Genomic DNA, 22,086 nt, shown 5'->3' with positions numbered 1-22,086 from the left:
CCGGGCTGCAGCAGAGTTGCCCCAAGGCACTCAGAGAGGAGGGCCTGAGCAGCCTTTCAGCTGGCCTGTACCCAAACATTACTCCCTCTCCCGGGTCCTCCCACCTGACATTTCATCACCCCCTCTGCATTCCTCATGCCTCCTTGGTCCCTCTACTCCAGCCTCCCTGGGATTCCTGTTCCCCAAATGCTCCAAGAACGTCCCCCATGCAACGTGTTACCCCTCAGGGTGTTTGCAGGAGCTGGTCCCACTGCCTGTGATGCTTTCCCCTAGACCTCCCATGGCCGGGGTCTTCCACCCTGCTTGGGGGTGTCTGGGCTTGCAGGGTGGGCTGTGGCTTGGGACTCACTAGGGCAGATCTCTCTTACTCAGGCTGGATTCCCAGTGCCAGCACACAGGGCTCCAGACAGGGGATAAGAAAGACAAACTGCTCTGCCACCTGTGTGATCAGCCTCTGTACTAGATATGACTATACACCCCAACTCCCAAACCACCCTGAGTGAATGTGAGCTCCTCAGCTGATACTGGAAGGTCCTGACCACCTGGTCTCTGCCCTTCACCGAAGGCCTCACTCTAGCCCCTCTAGTCTTTCACATGCTGTGTGACCTTGCAATCGCCTGGCCTCTCTGTGCCTGTTCCCCCCACTGCCTGAAGTGACCCATGGAACTGACCCTGATTCTGAACCCTTAGCAGGTGCCCAGGGACTGGATGGTCCTCTGAGGAACCTCATACCTGTGGTCCTATTTTCCATCAGATCCCCAAGGCCCTTCAAGCCTGTTTAGTAGCACAAAGCTTCACTACCTGGATAGGCCTGTGCCTGAACTCTGCCTCTACCCACTCACCTTTGGCAGCCTCAGTTCGCTTGGGTAGGTCTAGCGTGTCAAAGTTCCGGTCCATCTCACCATCCTTCTTCCCTGGAACAGAGTAGGGGGAGGTGAAGCAGACTCTGCAGAGAATGGGTGTGCATCAGGAGGGCTGGACACAGCACTTTCCTTCCTGAAGCAAACCCAAGAGCACCCCCAAGAGGCCTTGGCAATGGAACACTATTCTGTGTTTAGGTAGGCAGGGAGGGCCGGAGAAGGGCAGTGGTGGCAGTGGGGACTGTGGATGTCCCAGCCTTGCCCCCAGAAGCCAGAACTCATCTCCTTCAGATGCTGGGAGCAGCACTGCAGACCACCCAAAGGCCTTGCAGCCGCCAGGAGCTAGGAGCCCAGGCTGGGTGGCAGGTAGGTACAAAGCTGAGGATTGGCAAGGACAGGATGTGCCTGGTTGAACAGTAAAGCAAAGCTGGGGCCAAGAGTCCCAGCCACAAGGAAATGCCCACCCGGGGGCAGAACCTGGTCCCAGGCTCTGCTAAGAGAGACCTTGGCCCACAGGCTGAGCCCCTACAGCAGCCCCACCTAACACCTGTCAGCCTCAGCCTGCACACCTCCATGAATGAGCTCGCTATCTCCCACTCACCCTCATCTCAGATGAGGGAGCTGCTTCCCCTCTGAAAAGCAGCAGAACAGAGTTCAGATGATCTGGGATCCCAGCCTCATGGGGCCTCTCTGTCGTCCCTCTAAGCCATATATTGCCTCATTCCCAGGGACAGACTTTGTTCACTGTTACCCCTGGGGACGAATATACCCAGGCCCTGCCCCCTCTTTGGCTCTTCCTGCTCCAGCTCCAGCTCCAGCCCTGCAGGCATAGCTGAGTCTGAAGTTATAGAGGAACAGCCTGTTGGCCTCCCGAAAGGTCCAGGGCTGACATTCCTGCCATTGTCATGCCTACACAGTTGTCATGGAAATGGCTGCTTAGAGATGGGACTGGGGATGGGGCAGGGCCCTGAGACTGGACTGCCCTGCAGTTGTCATGGAGATAACTACCTAAACAATAGGGCAGGGGGCACCTCCCTGGTGCCCACTGCACCCACCAGGCCTGGACAGCAGGACAAACAGGGACTCACCTTGATGGAACCACTCCTCTGGGCAGCCGGAGGAAGCACAGGAGAGAGGAGACGAGCCTGAGTGGGCAGCAACCCCCCCCCCACACCCTCCCAGGAGGCCTCAACTTCCCACTGAATACCCTGGGTTGAGTAGATGGGTCATGGAATCCTACCGCGATTACTTTGGAGGGCTGAGTGCCAGCAAATGGGATAAGAAAGGGGAGGCCTGGAATCAGAACAGGTCCACATGATGGGGAGGAGTGGGTGAAGGCAGTGTACAGATGTCACCCGGCAGGTGCCAGGGAATGCAGATCCTGGAACCTGTACCCAGCAAATACTGGTCAGGATGGTGTGAAGGCAGGGTGGGGTGCTGCCCTCAGGGCATCTCAGGGTCTTCAGGTGCTCTGTGAATGCCAGGAGGCAGCATCGTCTTTGGTACTTCCCAAACATGAACCCATAGAACCCTTCTCAGAGCTGAGGGACCAAGTCTAGGCAGCAGCAGGGACACCACACAGGTTCACTCCTGTCCTCCCCTGGGGGACCCACAGTGCAGATGAGGGAACGCCGGCCTGTCAGCTGGATGACCCAGGGGGCTGGGCCCAGCCTCCGAGGCTCCCGGCTTCCCCACCTGCCCATCAGGAGCTGACCAGGTGGTCTCTGGCTTCCGTGCCTGCCATGGGTATGGAAGAACTTTCAGCCTGGGGTTGCATGGGGAGTCCTAGAATGGTACCCCAGTCCCTCCCACACACCTTTGGCCTTCTTGCCACCGAAACAGCCAGCGTCATCCCGCTTCCGGCGCTGGGAGCCTGCAGTACTGCCTGGGGGCCCAGGCTCAGCCTCCTGGTACCTGTCGGCCCCAGGCACCTCCTTGTGCACATGGTAGGACAGGTTCCGCATGATACACACACAGTTCTCCACCGACTGTGGGGAGAGGAGAGTTGATGGAGCAGGGCCAGGTGGGCACGGAGACTGCTAACCTTCCTGGCGAAGACTGGCCACAGCCAGTGTGCACAGAAGGAACCAGGGATGCAAAGATGGGAAGGCCTAAGCTAGGGGGCCCATGTGGGTAAGAACTCCCAGAGAAGGGCTGAGGAAGAAAAAAGGTGGAAAACACACTGTGTGTAGGACCTCATCTGGGGCTTCAGGAATGTCCACTTCAGTGTGGCCACTATGAGATGGTCCATGCCCAGGGCGCTGCCCCCAGACCGGTATGCCTACTCCCCCTGTACTGCCCAGATAGTTTAGGGCCCCCTGGGTCCGGTTCCTGCTCCATCTCCCAGAACCCTTTGTAGGAAGCTATGAGACTGCCCCTGCCCGGGACCTGCTAGAGCTCTCCCTGCCAGGCTCCACCCACCTTGTTGTCCGTGTCCTTCCTGCCCACAGCTGACTGCAAGGCGTGCAGCAGGGCGTCTACCAGCCCTTCACATTCCCGGAGGCGGCGCCGGGCCTCTGCACCATCCGAACTCACGTTCCTGGGTGGCCAAGAGCAAGCCCTGTGACCCCTGGCTCCCATGGCAAATTCCCAGCCCTCACCTGGCTTTGGGGTCTTGTCTTCATCTGTAAAACAGGCTCTGACACCACCCTGTTGGGGCTACTGACAGTGCCCTGACCACTGAGACCCCAGGAAGGAGCCCCAGCCTGGCATCTGTATGGCGCAGAGGGCCTTCTCTAATGACCGGCTGAACTGGAAATGGGCAGAAGTGGCTCCAGAGGTGTGAGTCCATTTGCAGGCAATTATGGGCTTTCCCTACCCCAGGGGCAGTTCTGGGCTCCACCTTACCCTGAGGTGAGGACCCCATAGGGCCACGGGGGTACATCCTGATGGACAGGCAGGACAGTGGGGAGCCAGCGCTGCCTGTGGGGACTCCACAGGGAATCCCAGGGTGGGAGGGTGAGGGCAGAGGTTGCAAGGAGGTAGAATGAGGCCTCTGAGGCCACCTGAAGATGAGGGTCCTGGCTCCCCCTACCCTGGCTGTCACGGTGATAGGAGAGTGTATCAAAACTGAGCAGGGCTGGGGCCATGGGGTACTACATGACAGCGTAGCAGACCTTGTCCAGAGGCTGCCCTTGGGGATGAGTACAGCCTCATCAGGCCCCATCCTCAGGACTCAGGCAGGAACTGTGGTATGGCTGTGAAGCTCCTAAGACTTGGGTGGCTAGTTCTCTTCCACACTTTATAGGACATGAGAACATGGCTATTCCCAGTTTTGCATGTAGGCTCTGGTGCCTGGCTCCCACCTCCTTGACCGGGAATAGCCCTGGGTAACCTCATAGGGAATGCCTAAGCCCAGCCCCCACCCACACCTCAAGCAGCCTGATGTGTTCTTGAAGACTGTTGTCCACTCAGCATCCCTTGGCTTGGAATCCTCGTTGGGCTCACGTTCCCAGCCCGAGTGGGGCACAATGACCTCATGGGTTAGTGTCTGCAGGCCGTGATCAATGATGACCATCTTCAGGGGCTCATAGGATGACAGGTTCCAGAGTGTACCTGCAGGATGCCATCAAGCAGCCAGTGCTGACCACACAGGCAGTGACCTCCCTACCTCCCCATGTGACCTTGCTCAGGACCTGCCCCATCCTTCGTCAGCCCTACATCAGACTAGAAGATAGGAAGTGACAAAAGCCATGAGGAGTCTTGGGTGCCTACCCTGGCCCAGGCAAGATGTGCACAGGCACTCAATAATAGGTACTGGCTAGGAGGAAGCACCAGAGGGGCTGGGACACAGAGGAAGGGCTGGCAAGGAGCCTGTGGCTAGACACACAGGTACTTTCTCTTCCTCCATCCCTTCTCAACCTCATGGGTAGATGGGACTACTGCTCCATTGGCTCTACCCAAAGTGGTCATGTGACCCTATCTGGCCAATTGGGTCCCATGAGGCACAATCACTCACCACTGCCCCACTGGAGGGTGGGACCAAGATGCTGGACCTGGAGAGTACAGGGACATGGGGGCAAGTGGAGAGGGGTCCTGCCTGAGGGGCAGCAAAGTCCAGAGATAGAGACACTGGGGACCACTCAGTCTGAGCCTGATGCCTACCCCCCAGCAGCTGGGACTCCTGACTAAATGGGTGGTGTGTGTGGTGGGGGTCTTTTTCTGGCCAAGCCTCGCTCTCCTCCCTGAGGGATGTGGGGAAGCCAGGTTCCACTCACCTGTGACGAGCTCTCGAACCTCATTGTCCCGGGCAGCCCGCAGTAGGCGCACCAGGGCAGGCACACCGCCACAGTCGCGGATGGCAGCCTTGTTGTCTGTATCTCGGCCATAGGAAAGGTTTCGCAGTGCCCCACAGGCCCGCCGCCGCACCTCTGCCCTTGGGTGGTCCAACAGAGCGACGAGCAGAGGCAGGCCCCGCAGCTGCCGCACACGTCGCTTGATGCCCTCGTTCTCAAAGCACAGGTGTTGCAGATAGGCAGCCGCGTTGGCTTTCACAGGATCCACGGGGTGCCGCAGCATGGCCAGTACCTCTGGCAGCTCAGGGTCCCGCCAACGTGGCTCCTTACGGGCGCTGTCCACTGAGGGCGACCGCCGTACCACCCGGTCCAGGCTACCCAGGCTGCCCCGTTCTGGCTGGGCCAGGGGTGCTGTCGCAGCTGGAAACGGGGGCCGCTCCTCCATCAGCTCACCGCCGTCATCTGCCACATCCTCATAGGCCCTGTGCAGGCAGGCAGGGCACATGAACATCTCAGCACTGTCACAAGATGCCTGCTCCAGAGTGGCATCACTATACTTTCTCCAGGGGACCATGAACCCATTAAGGGCAGGGATAGGCCAATAACCTCGGTATTTGACCCCAAGCACCGAGTGGGTGCTGAGAGTCATGACCTAGGCCAGCAACAACGGACTCCCAGACAATGATGGAGCCAAACACCAGCCAATGGTTACCAAGGCTTGCATCAGGGAGCTCACTCACTCTCATCACCATGCAGTATTCCCCAATTCTGAGCTAAATGCGTTTCTATGAAACATCTGTGTCCATGACTGGGAGTCCTGCCTTTCCATGAGGCCCATCTCTGCGATGCAGGATCTGCCAGGATCTGCAGGTAGGAGGTGACCCTCCCCTGCACACAGCCATCCTGGTGGAACTCTATGAGGGGTATTGAGGCCACCAGTCCCCCAGAGCATAAGATGTTTCTGTGGGTTGTCATCATCAAACCCACTTCCTAGGGCAGAGATTAAGGCTAGGAGGGGTCAGGTGTCTTGTCTGCGGTCACACAGCACAATCCATATGAAGGCTGTGATCACGTTCCCACTCTACAGATAGAGGAACTGAGGGCAGAGATGACAGAACCAGAGCCTGTGCTGGGAAGAGCTGGGTGGCTTAGGTTCTGGCTGCTTTTGTAGGGGAAACTGAGGCCCAGGGAAAGGCTGGAGCCTCAAACTCAGAGAAATGTGCTAAGCCTCTTGTGCTCATGTCTTCATGGTTATCTGACTAGAACAGGGCTAGCAGGCACTGGGCACTGTCACTAACCTCCCTAATGTCCTAGACCCACAGGGAGGGTACCAACTGCAACTCCACTATCCCAGAGGCTGCCCTATTGCTGTCTTTGAAAAGAGCTCAGTCCAATTCAAACTAACATGTGTAACTTAGCCCTGGTAGCTACACTTCCTGTGGAGGATTCTCTGGTGGGAGAGTGGAAGGCAGACTTCCTGGAGGCAGTCAGTGGCCGGACACAGGGTGCTCACCTGGTGCGAAAGCCACGCCCACACTCAGGCCTCCTCCTAGTGGCAGTGCCATAGTCAGGCTCCAGCTCCGGGCCACCCTCGTCATCGGCAGCCAGGCTGCGTGTGTCATCCTCCAAACCATACGGTTCCGCCTGAAAGCGCTCGGGCTGGGAGCGGCTGGCTGGCGGCACAGGCTCAGGGCCTGCAGGGAAGGCCTCACGTCGGCCAGGCAGTGTGAAGCAACCATCCACAGGGCCTGGGCCAAGGGGGCCACGTGGGGGCCGCACACCCAGCCCACGGGATAGACTGCCGTAGCTGGGGACATCACGGGGCTCAGTGCCGTCGGTAAAGCTGCCCCCACTGCTGAGGTAGGCACGGGAAAGCGTGGCTGCTGGGCCACCCCCACGTAGCAGGAAGTGCCGGTCCAGGGGGCCATCTGCGAAGGGGCCTAGCGGGGGGCCGCCGTCCAGCAGGGGGAGGCCATCTGGGCCTACAGGCACTTGGCGCACTGTTCTCGTGGTCACCGTCTTGACCGTCTTGGTGACCTGGTGGGTAAGTGGGCGGCCAATGGGCTGGGCAGCCTGAGAGGCCTGGACACTGCCCCAGCAGGGCCAGGGTGGCCTAGATCTTCCACCTGAGCAATAGGTGGCCCCTGGGAGGCCACTCTATAAACGGAACTGTGGCTACACAGCCTACTTGCCCATTGCCTGGGCCCCGCCATACCTTGGTCTCAGTGCGCCGGGTAGTACCATCTTCTGATGTGACAATGGACACGTGAGAAGTAGGTGTACCAGGGTCCTCCTCTACCGTCACAGTCTCCTCCAGCACCTCGGGCGCCTCTGGCATTGTGGCCAGCGAGGCCTGGCTGCCCGGGCTCTGTTCCTGGGCAAGACGGGGGCTGTCAGTGTGAGGAGCCACAGTTCACCCGGCCCTGGAGTGCAGATGCTTGTACTGGCCTAGATGCCAGGAGTGCCTTCATCCTACCCCTGGAACCCATGGACCCCAAGGCCTGTCTCAGCAACAGCTAGTGAAGACAGCAGCTCCAGTCTTGTCTCTGAACACCATGGGTGCCCTGGGGGCTGACCTTCCCCAATGCTGGGGCCTCCTTGGGCTGAGTTGGCAGATGAAGCCCCTGACCCCAGTAGTGCAGTCTTAGGCAGCCCTGTCTGAGCTGCAAGGTTCCTGGCTGCTACAGGTTCCTGGTGGGGCAAGGAAGTTGGTGGGATCTGCACGCTGCTCTCCTGACATGGCTCACTAGCCCTGGCTGGGCCCTCCCAGTATCCTGGGCCTCCTCCCTGACCCACCTCAGAAGCCTCCAGTGCAGAGGCCTCGGGATAGCAGTTTCAGCACTGCTCACTGACTCCTTGTGGCCACGCCCAGGCTCCCACTGTTCCCAAGGCCAGCTAGACGCCCTCGCAGGACAGAAATACCCAGTTCCCAGAATGCCCAAAATACCCTTGCTCCTTCCGGCCTGGACACTCGTGGGGTGTTGAGTGGGCACAGCCTAGCCCTACCTCATTTGGCCCAATGGTTGGTGCCCCCCCTCGAAATGCTGAGTGTTCTATCAGAGCCCAGAGAGATGGTGAATTCAGGCCGGGTGTACCTAGTTGGTCCCTGACAGGAATCCTGGTCCCCTCCCCACATACTTCTCCCCAAGTCTCTCCAACCTCAGTCACCCACCTCATTCTCAACCTGCAGCCCCCCCCCCCCTTGCCTTCCTCTCTGCAGGGGCTGACCATGGTAGAATTACAGGCAAGATGGCTCTGGACAAGGCCCTCCTAAGGCCCATATGCCTATGGCCCGACTTGCCAGTGGAGAAACTGAGGCTCAAGGAGGACAGGCCAGTCCATAGCAGAGCTGAGCAGACTCCTGCTGTGCTGATTGGCAAAGGGGCCTGAGAGCCAAAGTCTATCTACCCCTGGGCCTCTGACTACATGGGTCCTCCACACCATGCCAATGTCCTAGGATAGCATCTGGCCAGGATGGGTAGGGGCTGAAACCCAAGCTGCAGTGGGCAGGCAAGTGGGGGCACATTCCTGGGCAGCCAGGGCCAGGTCAGCAGGAGGACAGGACCTGCTCTGTGGCTCAGATACTGTGCCTTGAAGGATCAGTCCCCCGTCTGGGCCCCAGGCCTCTGAGGCCTACACAGAAATGGAGCTGAGGCCCAGGGAAGGCCATACTCATATCTGCCTGCCACCAGACCCCTACTCTGTTCCTGGCCCTGGGCCTGAGCAGTGTGTAAGGCTAAGTGTCCACAGCTGCCCTAGGGTCTGCCTCCCTAGGTCCTCAGGGTGTGAAGTCTCCTCAGGTTAGTGTCCTGACCTGAAAAAAAATGCTTAACTGAACATAGTTGTTGAGGTTCTGGGCCCCCGAAAACTCTTCAGGGGTCCAGAGAGATGCCTGGACCATGTCAGAACAGGTGTATCCCCTGGGTTCTGGTGACACAGGAAGGAAGAAATCACAGAATGCAGCCTCTTCTCCCAGAAGCAGGACCTCGGAGGACAACAATATGTGATTTTATAAAAAGGAAAATTGAGGCCTGACAGAAGGGAGAGGATTGACCAGGACTTCACAAACCTGGGGAATTTCAGGTATCCACAGAAAAGGCAAACTTTGCAAGGCCTTTTAGCTACACCTCACCCCTTGTGGGCCACAGCCTTGGTTGCCACTCAGTGTTGCAGGTGGAATGACTGTTGGGGACGTGGCCAGGAAGGAGGAACATGTTCCCTGGGAAAGAGAATAAACTGAGACCCTAAATAGGGACATGCTGGTGAGCTGCCAGGCAAGGTGGCCTGGCCTCTTCTCTGAGGGCATTGGGAGATAGTTCTGGAGCAGACTCAGGGACAGCCTGTCACTGCTGAGGCCTCGGCTACCCCACCTGTATTTGGCAACTATGGGAGCAAATGTGTGGCAGGCACTGAGCTCTCTCTGCCAGGCTCTGGGAGCCAGGCGTGGAGGGGTCTAGGACCACATGTTGGTGGCTGCAAGTGAAGGGGAGGGGTTCAGAGCAAGACTGACAGGAGGGGACCAGAGCACTGTCAGGAGGGCATGGGCCCTGAGTAGACTTGCATACATTTGCATAATTAACACTCTCAGAGAAGAGCCTCCTACTCCCTGGTTAGGGGGTGAGTGTGAGGAGGGAGGAGGAGGAGTAAGCAAACCTCAGACCTCAATGCTACTCTGAGGCTCAGTTTATTCTCACTCTAGTCTATGGTGAGAGTCTGACACAGTGCAGTGGGGGGACAAAGGGATGCAGGCCTAGGAGAGCCAAGTTCACCCCCCCACCCCCCGCCAATGAGGCCTGGCAACCCTGCAGCATCGCCTACTAATACCCAACCCAGGCAGCCCGGTAGTGGGATCCTGAGGCCCCAAGAGCCCCACTGGCAAATGACCTCAGGGAGCTAAAAATGGGTGATGACTTCACCCAGACGGGCGGGCAGGCAGGAGCGTGAGTCAGCCTGTGATCACAGGAAGGCCTGGCCCCCGTTACACACTCCTGGGCACACATGCAGATAAGGACCTAGATACACATGCATGTACCTGGTTCCTCAACAGGGACGTATGCACATATACATACGTATGTATGAGCACCCAGCCCAGTGCACAGACCCAAGCACATCAACCCTAACAGCCCCCAGTGCACAGTGCCCACTGCCTCCGGAGGGACTTGCACATATGAACACATCCCATCACCTCCTCCTACCTCCTATCTCTGTGTCCAACTCCCTAGACATCCGCTCAACCACTCACTATGGGAGTTTCAGAGCTGGCAGCAGAGTGGGGAACCAAAAGCCTACAGTAGGGAAAGGCCCAAGGTCAACCTGATGCTCAGGCCTCTATAACGTCTTTGGGGTAGTGACATGGGATGGACTGATGACCAGCACACAGTTAGCACTCAATAGAGGCAGTTGCCCAGGGTGAATGCATCCCCTCAACTGGCTTCAAGACACTGGTCTAGGGCTGCAGGTCCACCTACAGCATACCCCAGGGACCCCTGGCCCTGCACCTGAGGTTCCCCCCTGCACCCCAGACACGGGCACCAGCCTGGACACACCACCCTTAGCCCTTCTCCATATCCCAAATCTTGCCAAATCCTGTCGACTGTCTCTTGTCACCTTTCCCCAGCCCTAACTTCATTCTTGCCCCTCTTCCTGGGACCACTGACCTGCCTCCCATTACCTACCTCCAGGGCCCAAACTATCCCCTGGCACTCCCATCCATGGTCTACCTCGTCCATGGCCCACAGGTCTGGCCCAGAGTGGGGCTCCTGTCCAGACCTGGGGTTTCCCATGGGCTCCCTTGAACTTGTGGGAGGGGCGTGGCCCAAGACTCCAAGCCCAGAGCCAGAGTGGCCAGTACTCAGAAAGGTAAACCCACAACTAGTCACCACTGCTCTCAAGAGGGTCCCCAGAGGCATGGAGCTGGGCATAGCAAGAGGGCCCTAGGCTCTGTCACACACCTGGAGCTCAGCTTCCTCATCTGGAAGTGGGAAGTACCCAGGGTATCAAGGCCATGGGACAAGGGGGATAGTGCCAGTCCCACCTTTGTGGCCTGATCTAAGGAATGTGGGGAGTAGGAAACAATATGGGACAATGTGTAGAGGGGCAGCCACCTGGGCAAAAGCCCACAACAACCTCTGAGGTACATGTGGGAATGGCAGAGAGAAGGAACAGGGATACAAGCCAAGTTATAATGGTGGAGTCTGGACTGGGGTCGCAGAGGCTCACCAACTGCACTTGATAGATGAGAACTCATGGTATGTATCATGAAAAACAAACCTCAGGGCAGGTGCCCCACCCTGTCCATGGTTTCACCTGCACACAGGGAATGCGTTAAGGTGGGATGCCATACCTGGTTCCCACAATCCCCAGTCCTGGCTCACAGAGGGCGCAAGACAGCTGGTACTGAATAAATGAATGAATGGATGAATGAATGAATGAATGAATGAATGAACGAGTGGGAAGAGTAAAGGAATGAAAGTGTCCCCCTGCCCCCTCCACCCCCAGCACAGTCATCACGGATAGAGTCCAAGACAATCCAGGCTGGGTCTCTCACCAGAGAGTGAGCCCTTGGCTACCACAGATGTCCTCTCTTGATGCCCACAGCCTCTGCCCAGCCCTGGCAGGTGGGGAGCTCACACCTCCACAGCAGCAGTCCACCTGCCAGGGCTTGCAGTCTACACTGAGTGGCCAAGAGGCCAGGGGGCAGTTGGTGCCCAGCAGACACCACTGGTTGCAGCGTTGCAGGGGATAGCAGGGCTGGCTTCACCCATCGCAGTTTCTCCAAGCCCAGCCCACATCCAACAGCTACACAATGGCCCCAACTCCCCCCAGCTGACCCCTACATCTCTGGGACAGTCACTGGCCAGACCCTAGGGGCCATACCAGAGATGCACAGCAAGCAGAAACCCAGCTGCCAAAGGTAGGCAGGAGTGATCTACCCCCTAATCACAAAGGGCCTGGGGCAGTTGCTCCTCCAGTCAGCCTCAGTTTCCCTGCCTGTTACTGGACCACAAACCCTCTGAGTACAAGGTGCGGGCAGCCCACACGCCTCCTTCCAGCTCCATCCCAGTACTGGGAGGCTGACTGACCGGGTTTCCCTCAGAGACCCCCTCCCGCCTCCGCACGTGGGCAGGGCCCTCCTCCACTCCTCCCCTCACGTGCGCTGCCGAGGCAGACAGGGCTTCCATTAAACCTCCGGAAGCTCCTTCTCAGGTCCCCAGAGTCAGAGCCCGCGCTGGGAGTGTGAAGGGGAGGGGAGGCCCAACAAGCTCCCCAGGGAGCAGGAGGCCTAGCCCGGTTGCTCTCTCTTGACTCGGCATCCCTCCTGCACGGAGCGGCTGCTCAGGAAGTCTCTCACCCACCACCCAAGACCTAGGCACCTGTCCTGGGCGCTGCCTTGCGGTGCACCCACCCCGATCCCTGCCTTCTTCTTGGCGCGGAGTCGCACCGTCTGGGGTCCCTGCACCCGATCCCCAGAGACCTCGTGGCCCCACCCCGCGCCTTGCGCACACCCCCCCCCACACACCCCCACCCCCACCCCCACCCCCGGGCATCGCGCTCACTCCACCGCCCCGCCCGCCCCGGGCCAAACGGCGGCGCCGGTCCGAGGCACAGACAATAGCCGCCTTCGGCCGGCAGCTCCACGGAACAAAAGCAGGTCCTCCCGGGAAGGCCGGCGCCCCGCCCTCCGCCGCCGGGCCCCAGGGATGGTGCCCCCAAGCCTGGGACCGAGTTCCCTCCAACCTGTCTGAGTTCGGCCGGCATCGGGCCGGGCTCGGCGGGGGGGTGGGGGGCTCGGATCGTTAAGGGCGGCGGCGGCAGCGGCGACGGCAGCGGCGGCGGCAGCTGAACCGGGATCGGCTCCGGCGCCTCGGCCGCTAGGGCTCGGGCTCGGCGGACTCGCTCCCCGCGGGGGCGGATCTGGCGGCGGTCACGGCTAGCAGCCAATGGAGCAGGGCCGCGCCCAGGCGGGGCGGGGCGGGGCGGGGGTCGGTGGGGCGGGGCGAGGTCCCGCCCCCTACCCCCGCAGAGCGCGGCTCTGCAGCCAGGGCAGGGCCAGGGTTGCCCCTAACTCTGCGGCAGCGCGTCTGGGCTCCTCGTTCCTCTCCTCCCCACCGTTGGGGTGACATTTTCCCGCCGAGTGACTTTGGCCAAGTCCTGCTTCCCAGGACTCATTTTGCCTCCAGTATAAGAGTTCACGGGCCCCTCCCCGTGTAGAATTGGGGAAACAATTCTGGCAGAGCAGGGGCCAATGCAGCCATCCTCAATAGTACAAGCTGCTCTAACTTCGATTCGTTGCCCCTTGCTGTGAAATGAGGGCTGATCAGACAGTTGTTACAACGATGTCAGCACCACAAGGCCTCTGGGGACTTCCAGATCTGGTCCAGGCCCTTGCCCAAAACCCCATGATGGACCCCCACAGAGCTCAGTTGGGGCCTGCCAAATGTACCTGCACTGATCCACTTGTCTTGGGTTCTCCCCATCAAGATACAGAGGCCCCCCACTCTCTGATAGGTGTCAGAGCAGATCAAATGGGGGTGGGGAGGTGCTCAATTGTTAGGTGACCATGGGTGAAAGCTCTTGAGGCCAAACTAGCTTCAGACACTCTCTCTTCCATGCCTTTGATCCACTGGGAAGTGGTGGGTGGGGAGTGGTATCAGAGGGTCTGGTTTAATCAGAGCTTCTCCAAACCAGGGTGCACTCCAGCCTAGCGTGAAGGTGCGGCCACACCCTGGGGAGTCTGGCTGTCCTGGATGGAAACAGACACAGAAGGCTGGTTTGGGCTGGGGCTCTCCTGGGTCATACCCTACAAAGGCAAGCCAATGACTCTTATATCATGAATAAGGGCACTAGGCTCTGAGATGAATAACAGCAAGGGCAAGCCCAAGGAGGTCCATGGGTCTGGCAAGAGAGAAGGGCAGGGCCTGGGCTTCCTGCCCCCTCCCGCTTCTCCCTAGACCCCACTCAGAAAACCCAGCCAGTCCCCCAGGGGCCGCTCTTCTTCCTGGTCATGTCATGTACATAGGCCATGCAGCCAGCATACTCAAGCACTCTGGGTATCCACTGCATGTGGATCTGAGCCTCAGTTTTCCCACCTGCACAGAGATGAGTTGCCCTGACCACTGGCCCCTGTATCCTCCATCCATGGCAACCTCACATGGAGCCACCTGGGATAGGAGCAGCAGCAGGAGGAACTGGACCACTCCCCTGAGGAACTTACATTTGAGCTGCTTCGGCCTTCTCCCAAATTTCACCAGCTGCTAGTGCCCCAGCCACATACCCACCTTGGCCTAACCCAGGGCTGGCAAGGTTACTAAAGGTGTTCTCCCATGAGGAGAGGCCAGTAAGGGCTGGTGAGGGCTGGTGAGGGCCAGCCCTGCTCCAGCCAGCTGTTTGGTGGGGTGGAGCTCTTCCTGCTGGAGGATTAAGGGCAGGTGGCCATGACAGTGGCACAATCTGGGGAGCATGGCAGTAGCCCTTAGCCTCTCAACCCCTGAGCCCCAGCTACCTGTCCTGCCACTGGCCCTGAGCTTCACAGATTCCAGCTTTGACCCTGAAGACCAGCTCCAGGAAGCCCTGGGCTCAGCAGGTAGGTCACTGGGCATCTCTTGCTGAGACAAATCTGGGAAGCAGTTTTGGCATCAAGGCTGCCAGGCCTAGCCAGCGGATATGGCCCCACCTCCCCCAATGTCCCCATCAGCCCTGCCAGTCCAGCCACAGCCCTGGGAACATATGCTCTCTCCGATCTCACCCTGAGAAAACCATCTCCTCCCAAGAGACAGAAAACCAAAGGCTGGCCGGGAGGGCAGTGGGTGGGGAGAGGTCGGGAGGGGTGGTGGCCTGAGGTCTTTAGTTCACAGCCCCAAGGAAGCCAGGGCAGCTCCAGGCTATGGGAACATCTTTCTGTGGGGGCATCAACCCTCTGGGCTGGAGGCTAAAGACCTTTCCGGCCTGGGAGGACTAGATAGAGAGCCTGGCGCCTGAACGATGGCCTCAAGGTCACTGACTGCCACTGTCCCCATGTGCCCCAGCTGGGCTGCTCTGCTCCCCAACCACATCTGGGAGTACAGGTCTCACCCTTTGGAGTGCCTGAGATCCAGGGGGTGGAGGGGGTGGCTCTTGCACCTAGCCCCATCCTGCCTCAGGCCTGGCTTCCTATGGACTAGCTCTGTGGCCCACCTCAGCACCAGGGGCTTGGAAAGACAGCTCCCCAATGGTGGGGGCTGCTGGTGGGTCTGGGCCCTCTGGAGACATGTCTGACTGTATGCCACGCTGAGCTGTGTATGTGGATTGCCCACAGACAAATGAGAACATCAAGGCTCTTGGGGTTAAGATCACTTGCCAGGTCCCCCAACCTGACACAGGCTGTTGCTTCTGAGCCCTCCATGCCCTAGCTAGGCAAAGCTAGCCCAAATGGGTCAGTCTCAATCGAGACCAATACCTTGCTCCCTTTCTGTCCAGCCACAGAGGTCCAGGCTGCCCCAAGCTGCCAGCAGCCTATCTGGTTCCCTGGAGCTGGGGCCCAGTGACCAGAGCATGTACTGGGGGACACACTGCGAGGAGGTGTGGCTTCCAGGTTTTGGAAGGCAATGGTGCTATGCCTGCTCATGGAAGTGAGCCAGGGAAACTGAGAACACTACTGGCAGGATCCTCTAGGGTCATTCTGAGAAACCCTGAAGACTCAGTAGGCCATGACACCCCAGGCCTCTGGGACAGGTAGTGAGAAGGGGCAACAGTGGAAGTCCTGTAGGGTGGACTCCTACCCAGGGAGCCACCAGGGACAGCTCTGCCCTGCCTATCACCTGCTTTGTGCCTCAGTCAATAATATGAACTGAAAAGTAACAATATGAACTGAAAAATCACACCAAACTCCAGGTATCCCACATTTTCTCATTCTGCCCCTACCACTCCATAAGCCGGTGCTCTTCCTGCCCCATCTGCAGATCAGGCACTGGGATACAGTGGTGGAAGGAGGAGTCCTGACCATCTGACTCCTGACTTTAAAGTTCTCAGGGCCTGGTCTCAGAGCAGACAAGGCTCCATGCATCTTGGGGCTGAGTTGGGGCCTGAGCCCAGTCTAAGGGCAATGGGTGGTGGGGAAATTGAGCATTCTAGGTCACCCTCTGAGCTGCAGTCACAGCCTGGGGCCTTGCTCGAGCCTTACCCTAGGGCTGACTCACTGATGCATGTGACAAAGGAGAATACCATGGCAAGGAGACTCCAGGACTAGCAAAACCCTCAGGGTCACCAGGGTGACCACTGAGCTGCTCAGAACAGACCTTGACCAGCTGCCTGGGCTCTGAGGACTCACTTGAGAGGAGGGTGCCATTCTGAGGATTGGGCTGTGTCCTGCCCATTCATCACTTGGTGTCCTACACACCCAAGTGAGACTTCCAGCCCCCCTTGGGGTCCCATTTTCCTCCCCTCCTCGGAAGTCCCAGGAAGTCTTGCAATAAATCATTCAATTCAATGCTGGCTTGTGGTCCACCAAGGCCCCTTGATTGTTTCCCAACTTGGCCATTTTCACCCTTCCTGACTCACTGGGGTGTTACCTGCAGGACCAGCTGTTGCCAAGCCATCGGCAGGGGCTGCCCACTGTCCACACCACCACTGCCCACACCAGGCTGCTGGGCGCGCTCCAGCTGCAAGGCAACATGGCGCCTCTCCTGCTCCAGAGCTCGAGTCAGTCTCTCAAAGCGGGCCTCCTGCTCCTTCACTGAGGCCAGGATGCTGGCAGCTGAGTGCACGTTGCAGTCCTCCATGACCAGGATGCCGGCAGGCTGCAGGCAAAGCAGAGCATGGTCAAAGTGGGGCTGGGGTGGAGGCCTAGAGAGGCCATCATAGGCCCCCTGCCCACTGCACACATAGATCATAGGACTCACTCCCAGACCAGAGCATCCAGCTCTCCAGAGAGAAGCTGCATTGATTAAATTCTAAATTAAAAGCCGTTAATCCGAGGCTGGCCAGAAGCAGCAGGCTCCCTCCCTGCTGAGTGTAGGGCTCTCAGCTGGGAGCCCCTGCTTCCTGCCAGGTTCAGCAGAACCTGAGGTTCTGGGTATCCCAGAGTCCTCTGGGAAGGGAAGGGTAGGAAGAGCTGGTGTGACAACCTCTCAGACTTCCCAGGCCCTCTGCTGTCCATAGCACATGCCAGTTCATCCCAACCTCATGGGGCTAGCACAGACCCACCTCACTGAGGAAGATGCTCTGTGGCCCAAAGAAATTGGGAAACCCATCCACAGCCACACAGCTGGTGTGGCAGAGCTGCTGTACCAGCGGGCAGGGAGACAGAAGCCATTCCATGGCCTCCTGGTGGGTCAGATACTGAGGCAGGTGAGGAGATGACACTGGTCTACAGACCAGCAGTCGGGCCTCCACTCACAGCCACACTGGCTGGGAACGAGAGTGGCATTTACCCACATGGCAGAGTAAAATTCAAGTTTAGCCTGGTTGAGATTCTGCACCCAGAAGTGGCCCATGTGTCTCACACCTGATCTGGAGGGAGGTTGAGGGCAGGGTCCCAGGCATCTGAGGCCCAGTCTGTGGGGAAGGTCAGGCCTGCCTGGGGCCCTGCCCACTGCTGTTCCTGAGGGCCCCAGGATGGTGGGTGGGGGTGGCAGGGACTTGGCAGCTGCAACAACAAGCCAGCACTTTCCTCGCTGCTTGCTCCCTGGCTGCCCAGCATATTTGTTTTTCATGAACAAAAAGAAGCAGGGGAAGCATGTGGAGCACAGACCCAGGGGCATGGCAGCAGGCAGGGTGCAGGCCATGCAGCCATACCACTAGGCACTGTGGTGCAGTACCCAGTCCTGCTCGGGGCCTCCTCCTGGCCCGGCCTACCCCAACCAGTTGAAGCTGACTCTGCCAGCCCCTGTGCCCCTGCACAACATAGGGCCTGAGCTTAGAGACATGGCCCAGTGGGTAGCACCCCTGGAGGGCCAGCTCTGCTGCTCACTGGCCCAGGTGGAGCCAGCTTTAAGAACAGAATCCTAGAAAGGAGGGGGGTCAGTGCTGGGCCTGATCACTGGTACCAGCTGAGCGAGGGACAGGGTTGGGGGGCACGGGTGTACCTCGAGGTGAAAAGACACCATAGAGCCCAACCCACTGTGAAGCTGGGGAAACCAAGGCCCATTGAAGGCAAGAGATCAACATAGGTCCCAGAAGCTGAGCTTCATTTCTCCAACACCTGTCACGCAAATAAAACCATCAGTGTGACCTAGCAGAGGGGCAGTGAAATCAGCATGGCCAGCTAGAAGAGGCAGTAACTGGCAAGGGGGCAGGGGAGGAGCTTGGGGGGATGAGGGGAGTGAGTTATAGACTGGGTCCTCTGGCCAAGAGGGAATGGAGGACAAACAGCATGGTATGTCCATGGCTGTGGGCACACAGCCTTCTGTGCACATCCACTGCTGCCTAGGCAAGGGTCCCAGACACACACGGCCCCATGCAGTCTCACGTAGGCACTAGGACTTGTGCATGGATAGACTGAACCTGGTAGCCCCAGGTGGGCATGGGTGGGGTCGTCCTCCCTGGAGGGCAGCACAAGGTGGGACAGGAGGTGGAGCCAGGTCACTCAAGCCCTTGGTTGCAGCATGGGTCTCAAGGCTCTGGGAGGTGACGATCAGGAAACCTATGGGCCTCATATCTAGGAGGTGACTTCCCTTCCTCCTTATGCCGAGACATGGGTTCCTGACTGACCTCAGGCTCCCCTTTCCTGCTCCCAGCAGGACCAGGCTAGGGCTACAGACCCTGGGGATAGCAGCTGAGGGGGCAGCACTGGCCTCCAGCTTTCCTGCCCCGGCCCTCCAGCATATCCCAACTCTGAGGTCCAAGGAGTCTCTGCAAGGGGGATCTACTTACTTTGACTGCCCCCACCCACCCAGATAGGACCCAGAAATCTAAGACTATGGTGAGAAGGTGGCCAAACCCACACTGACCTTTCCATTGCCCAGTTCTCTCAGCTGGAGCTAAATGACTGTGTGCCTCCCAGGAGACACCCCGAAATGCCAGCCAGCTTGGAGGAAGAGTGCCCTGCAGCCGTCCATAAAGAGCAGAGCCCCTGCTCTGGGGCCCATGCCCTCCACCCCAGCCCGAGGATGTACCCCTCTGTCTGCCTGTGGGCAGGGATGCTAGGCATGGAGTCCCCTCCTCACCTGCCTTAAGTATAGCCCTGGGGTATCCAAGAGGCATGGTGCTGGCGGGGGACATCCAGGAAGCAGGGAAGACCTAAGCCTACTTTTGTGACACGGTGGCCTTCCTGGGTCTGAGGTGCATGGCCTGTGCATAGGAGCACGTGTAGGTACAGGTGAGCCAGGCCAGCATCCCAGAGAGCAGCTTTTCGGATGGTAACTCAAATGCTATTTTTAAATTAAAACAATAAATATGTGATGACATGGAAGCAAATTGTACATGAATTTTTAAGATCGACCATGAGACTGGGGCACCTGGGTGGCTCAGTCAGTTAAGCATCTGACTCTTGATCTTGGCTCAGGTCATGATCTCATGGTTTCATGAGTTTGAGTCCTACATCAGCTTTGTGCTGACAGCATGGAGCCTGCCTAGGATTCTCTCTCCTCTCTCTCTGCCCCTCCCCCACTCATGCTGTGCCCCCTGCCAAAATAAATAAATGTTAAGAAATAAAAAAAAAAAGATCAACTATGAGATTTTTAAATATACTTTTTAGTTTATATACTTACATTTTGAGAGACAGAGAGAGGGAGAGAGCGAGCAAGCAAGTGAGCACAGGGGGAGAGGCAGAGAGAGAGAATCCCAATGAGGCTCTGCACTGGCAGTGCAGAGCCAGACACGGGGCTCAAACCCATTAACTATGAGATCATAACCTGAGCTGACACCGAGTCTGACACTAAACTTACTGAGCCACCCAGGCGCCCCAATGGACCATGAGACTTTAAAGACATTTTCCCTAGAGGGGTGTCAGGGCAGGGCCCAATCCTGGGGAGGGGTGGGCACCAGACTGGGAGGGCCTAGGGCAGGCAGGGAAGCACCACACTTGTGGGGTCTCAGCTTACCCTTGCTCTCCTCTCTGGCCAGTGTCATCACAGCTTCTATTCACCTGGCAAGGGTCCCACACTGTCCATCAGGTCAGCCCCTCACAATCCCCACCCAGACCCCCACCGCTGGTTTGGCAGTCCTTGGTGGAGGCTGCTTCTCAGCATGCCCAACCACCTGTGGAGTTGACTTAGCAAGAAGACAGGAATGAGCATGCAGTGCAGAGCCAACCTCACCTGTCCCGGGCAGGAGTGAAGGTGGTGAACCTGGGGAAAGCGTGCCCTCACCTGGACACTCCAGGAGTGACCACAGGTGGGTGGACTGCTGAGTGGATAGAGGGATGGAAGGACAGGAGGCTGGACGGAAGGAGAAATGCATGAATGAGTGAACAAATGTGTGGATAGGAGGGTGAGTGGGTGGTTGTGTAAGAGGATGGCAGTGGATGGAGAGGGCTGGTTATGTGAAAGGATGGCACTGGATGGAGAGATGGCTGGACAGTCAGATAGGCAGGTGAATGGGTACAAGGTCATCGGGGGGTTGATAGTCAGATGGGTGGATGAATGGGTACAAGGGGTGGGTGGGTAGATAGTCAGATGGGTGGATGAATGGGTAGGCAGGTGGGTAAGAACAAGGCTCTGAAACACTACTGGGTAGAGGGAGCCTGGACCCTGAACACTCTGGGACACGACTGTGGCTAGCACTTGCTCCATCAGGAAAGCAAAGGCACGATTAGAGGAACTACGGGGAGATGCTGATCATTCCCCGGAAACCTAAACCCACATTTGATGTCTTCCTGCTGACCCAGACATTCCTCCTCATAAGGAGTCCAGCCAAACCCTGCTCCAGAAAATCAAATTATGGGGCCTGAGTCCAATCTGGGTTGAGGAATTAGAGGAATTTCCTAAGGGTCAGGACGGCAGGGGGAGGCAGGCAGGAGGCCTGGGCGCCAGTCCCGACCCCTTGCCAGCCATCTGTCGGCACACTGCCAGCTGTCCCCCAAGAGGGGAGAGAGGGGACTGGCCACTGGTTGAACCTCATTCTGCCCCACTTGCCCCCCGCTCCCAGATAGGGAGGAAATGGTGCAAGCAGAAGCAGAATCCAGGCCTGGTAGTGTCAAAGCCCCTTTGCCTGGGAGGGCATCATTTCCCCTACCCTCAACACTGCCAGCATGGAGACTTGCTCCCAACACTGCTGGCCAGACCTCATGGGGAGCCCATTTTTACCCTGTCACCCCTACTGTGGTCAGATGGTACCCACAGCTGCGGGGATAGCTTCTGGCCAGCACACAAGGATGGGCACTGAGCCAAGGCTGGAGCCTGGGCCGTGGGGTTCACACAGGGCGGAGTCCATGTCTGCCTGTCCCACCCAGGACTACAGTGTTGCTCCCAAGTCAGTGTAGGGCCTGGGCTGTCTGGGCAGGAGGAGGGTATTCTTAACCTCAAAGCAGTGGAAGAAATTGCCAAGGAAAGACAAACCAGCTTGACTTTGTGAAAACGAACCATTACTGTACATCCCCCCTTCCCCCCAAAAAAGGGCCACGTATTGTGGTTATGGTTTTTTGGTTTTGGTTTTTAAAGTTGACACCATTTACAGTAACATATGCAGTGAGCATTTCAGACAAAAGACAGATGATAACTTGCTTCTAGACCTTGACTTCATCACAGTGGAAGCTGGTGAGGGGCACGCGGGGACATGTCACACTAGCCCCTCTATCTCTGTGCATTTACAACCTTCCATAACAGAAAGTGGGAGAAAAAATATAAAGACAACCAAAAGACAATCAACACCTTAGGATTAGGTCTTTGTAACATCCAGCAGTAAAGTGACACCCTTCATCTATAAGGTACTCTTGCAAGTCAATAAGGAAAAACCAAAACCTCAACTCCAAGTGAGTAAAGGCTATAAACAAGGGATGTGGCCAGAGATATAAGATGCAGAGCAATGAACGTTGGACACCATCAAGCGTGCACGCACCCTGAGAAAAGACTGGAAGG

The 22,086-nt window shown here is 57.9% G+C and overlaps 1 protein-coding gene across 6 annotated transcripts in view; it reads right to left on the bottom strand.

The window, feature by feature from the left end:
• The window catches only part of ARVCF (ARVCF delta catenin family member), a 55,755-nt gene that overhangs the window by 11,013 nt on the left and 22,656 nt on the right, over positions 1-22,086 (bottom strand). For all 6 annotated transcript variants that reach the window (XM_047826946.1, XM_047826943.1, XM_047826947.1 and 3 more), the window contains 8 exons: positions 16,642-16,869; positions 7,311-7,469; positions 6,609-7,132; positions 5,078-5,577; positions 4,232-4,415; positions 3,282-3,399; positions 2,677-2,848; positions 843-914 (listed from right to left, as the gene is read on the bottom strand). In XM_047826946.1, the coding sequence (XP_047682902.1) occupies positions 843-914; positions 2,677-2,848; positions 3,282-3,399; positions 4,232-4,415; positions 5,078-5,577; positions 6,609-7,132; positions 7,311-7,469; positions 16,642-16,851 (1,939 nt within the window). In that variant the 5' untranslated portion in view covers positions 16,852-16,869. The remainder of the gene's footprint in view (positions 1-842; positions 915-2,676; positions 2,849-3,281; positions 3,400-4,231; positions 4,416-5,077; positions 5,578-6,608; positions 7,133-7,310; positions 7,470-16,641; positions 16,870-22,086) is intronic.

Source organism: Prionailurus viverrinus, chromosome D3 (assembly GCF_022837055.1).
Source record: "Prionailurus viverrinus isolate Anna chromosome D3, UM_Priviv_1.0, whole genome shotgun sequence".
In the NCBI taxonomy this organism is placed as follows: Eukaryota; Metazoa; Chordata; class Mammalia; order Carnivora; family Felidae; genus Prionailurus; species Prionailurus viverrinus.
This window is presented reverse-complemented; position numbering and strand designations above follow the sequence as displayed.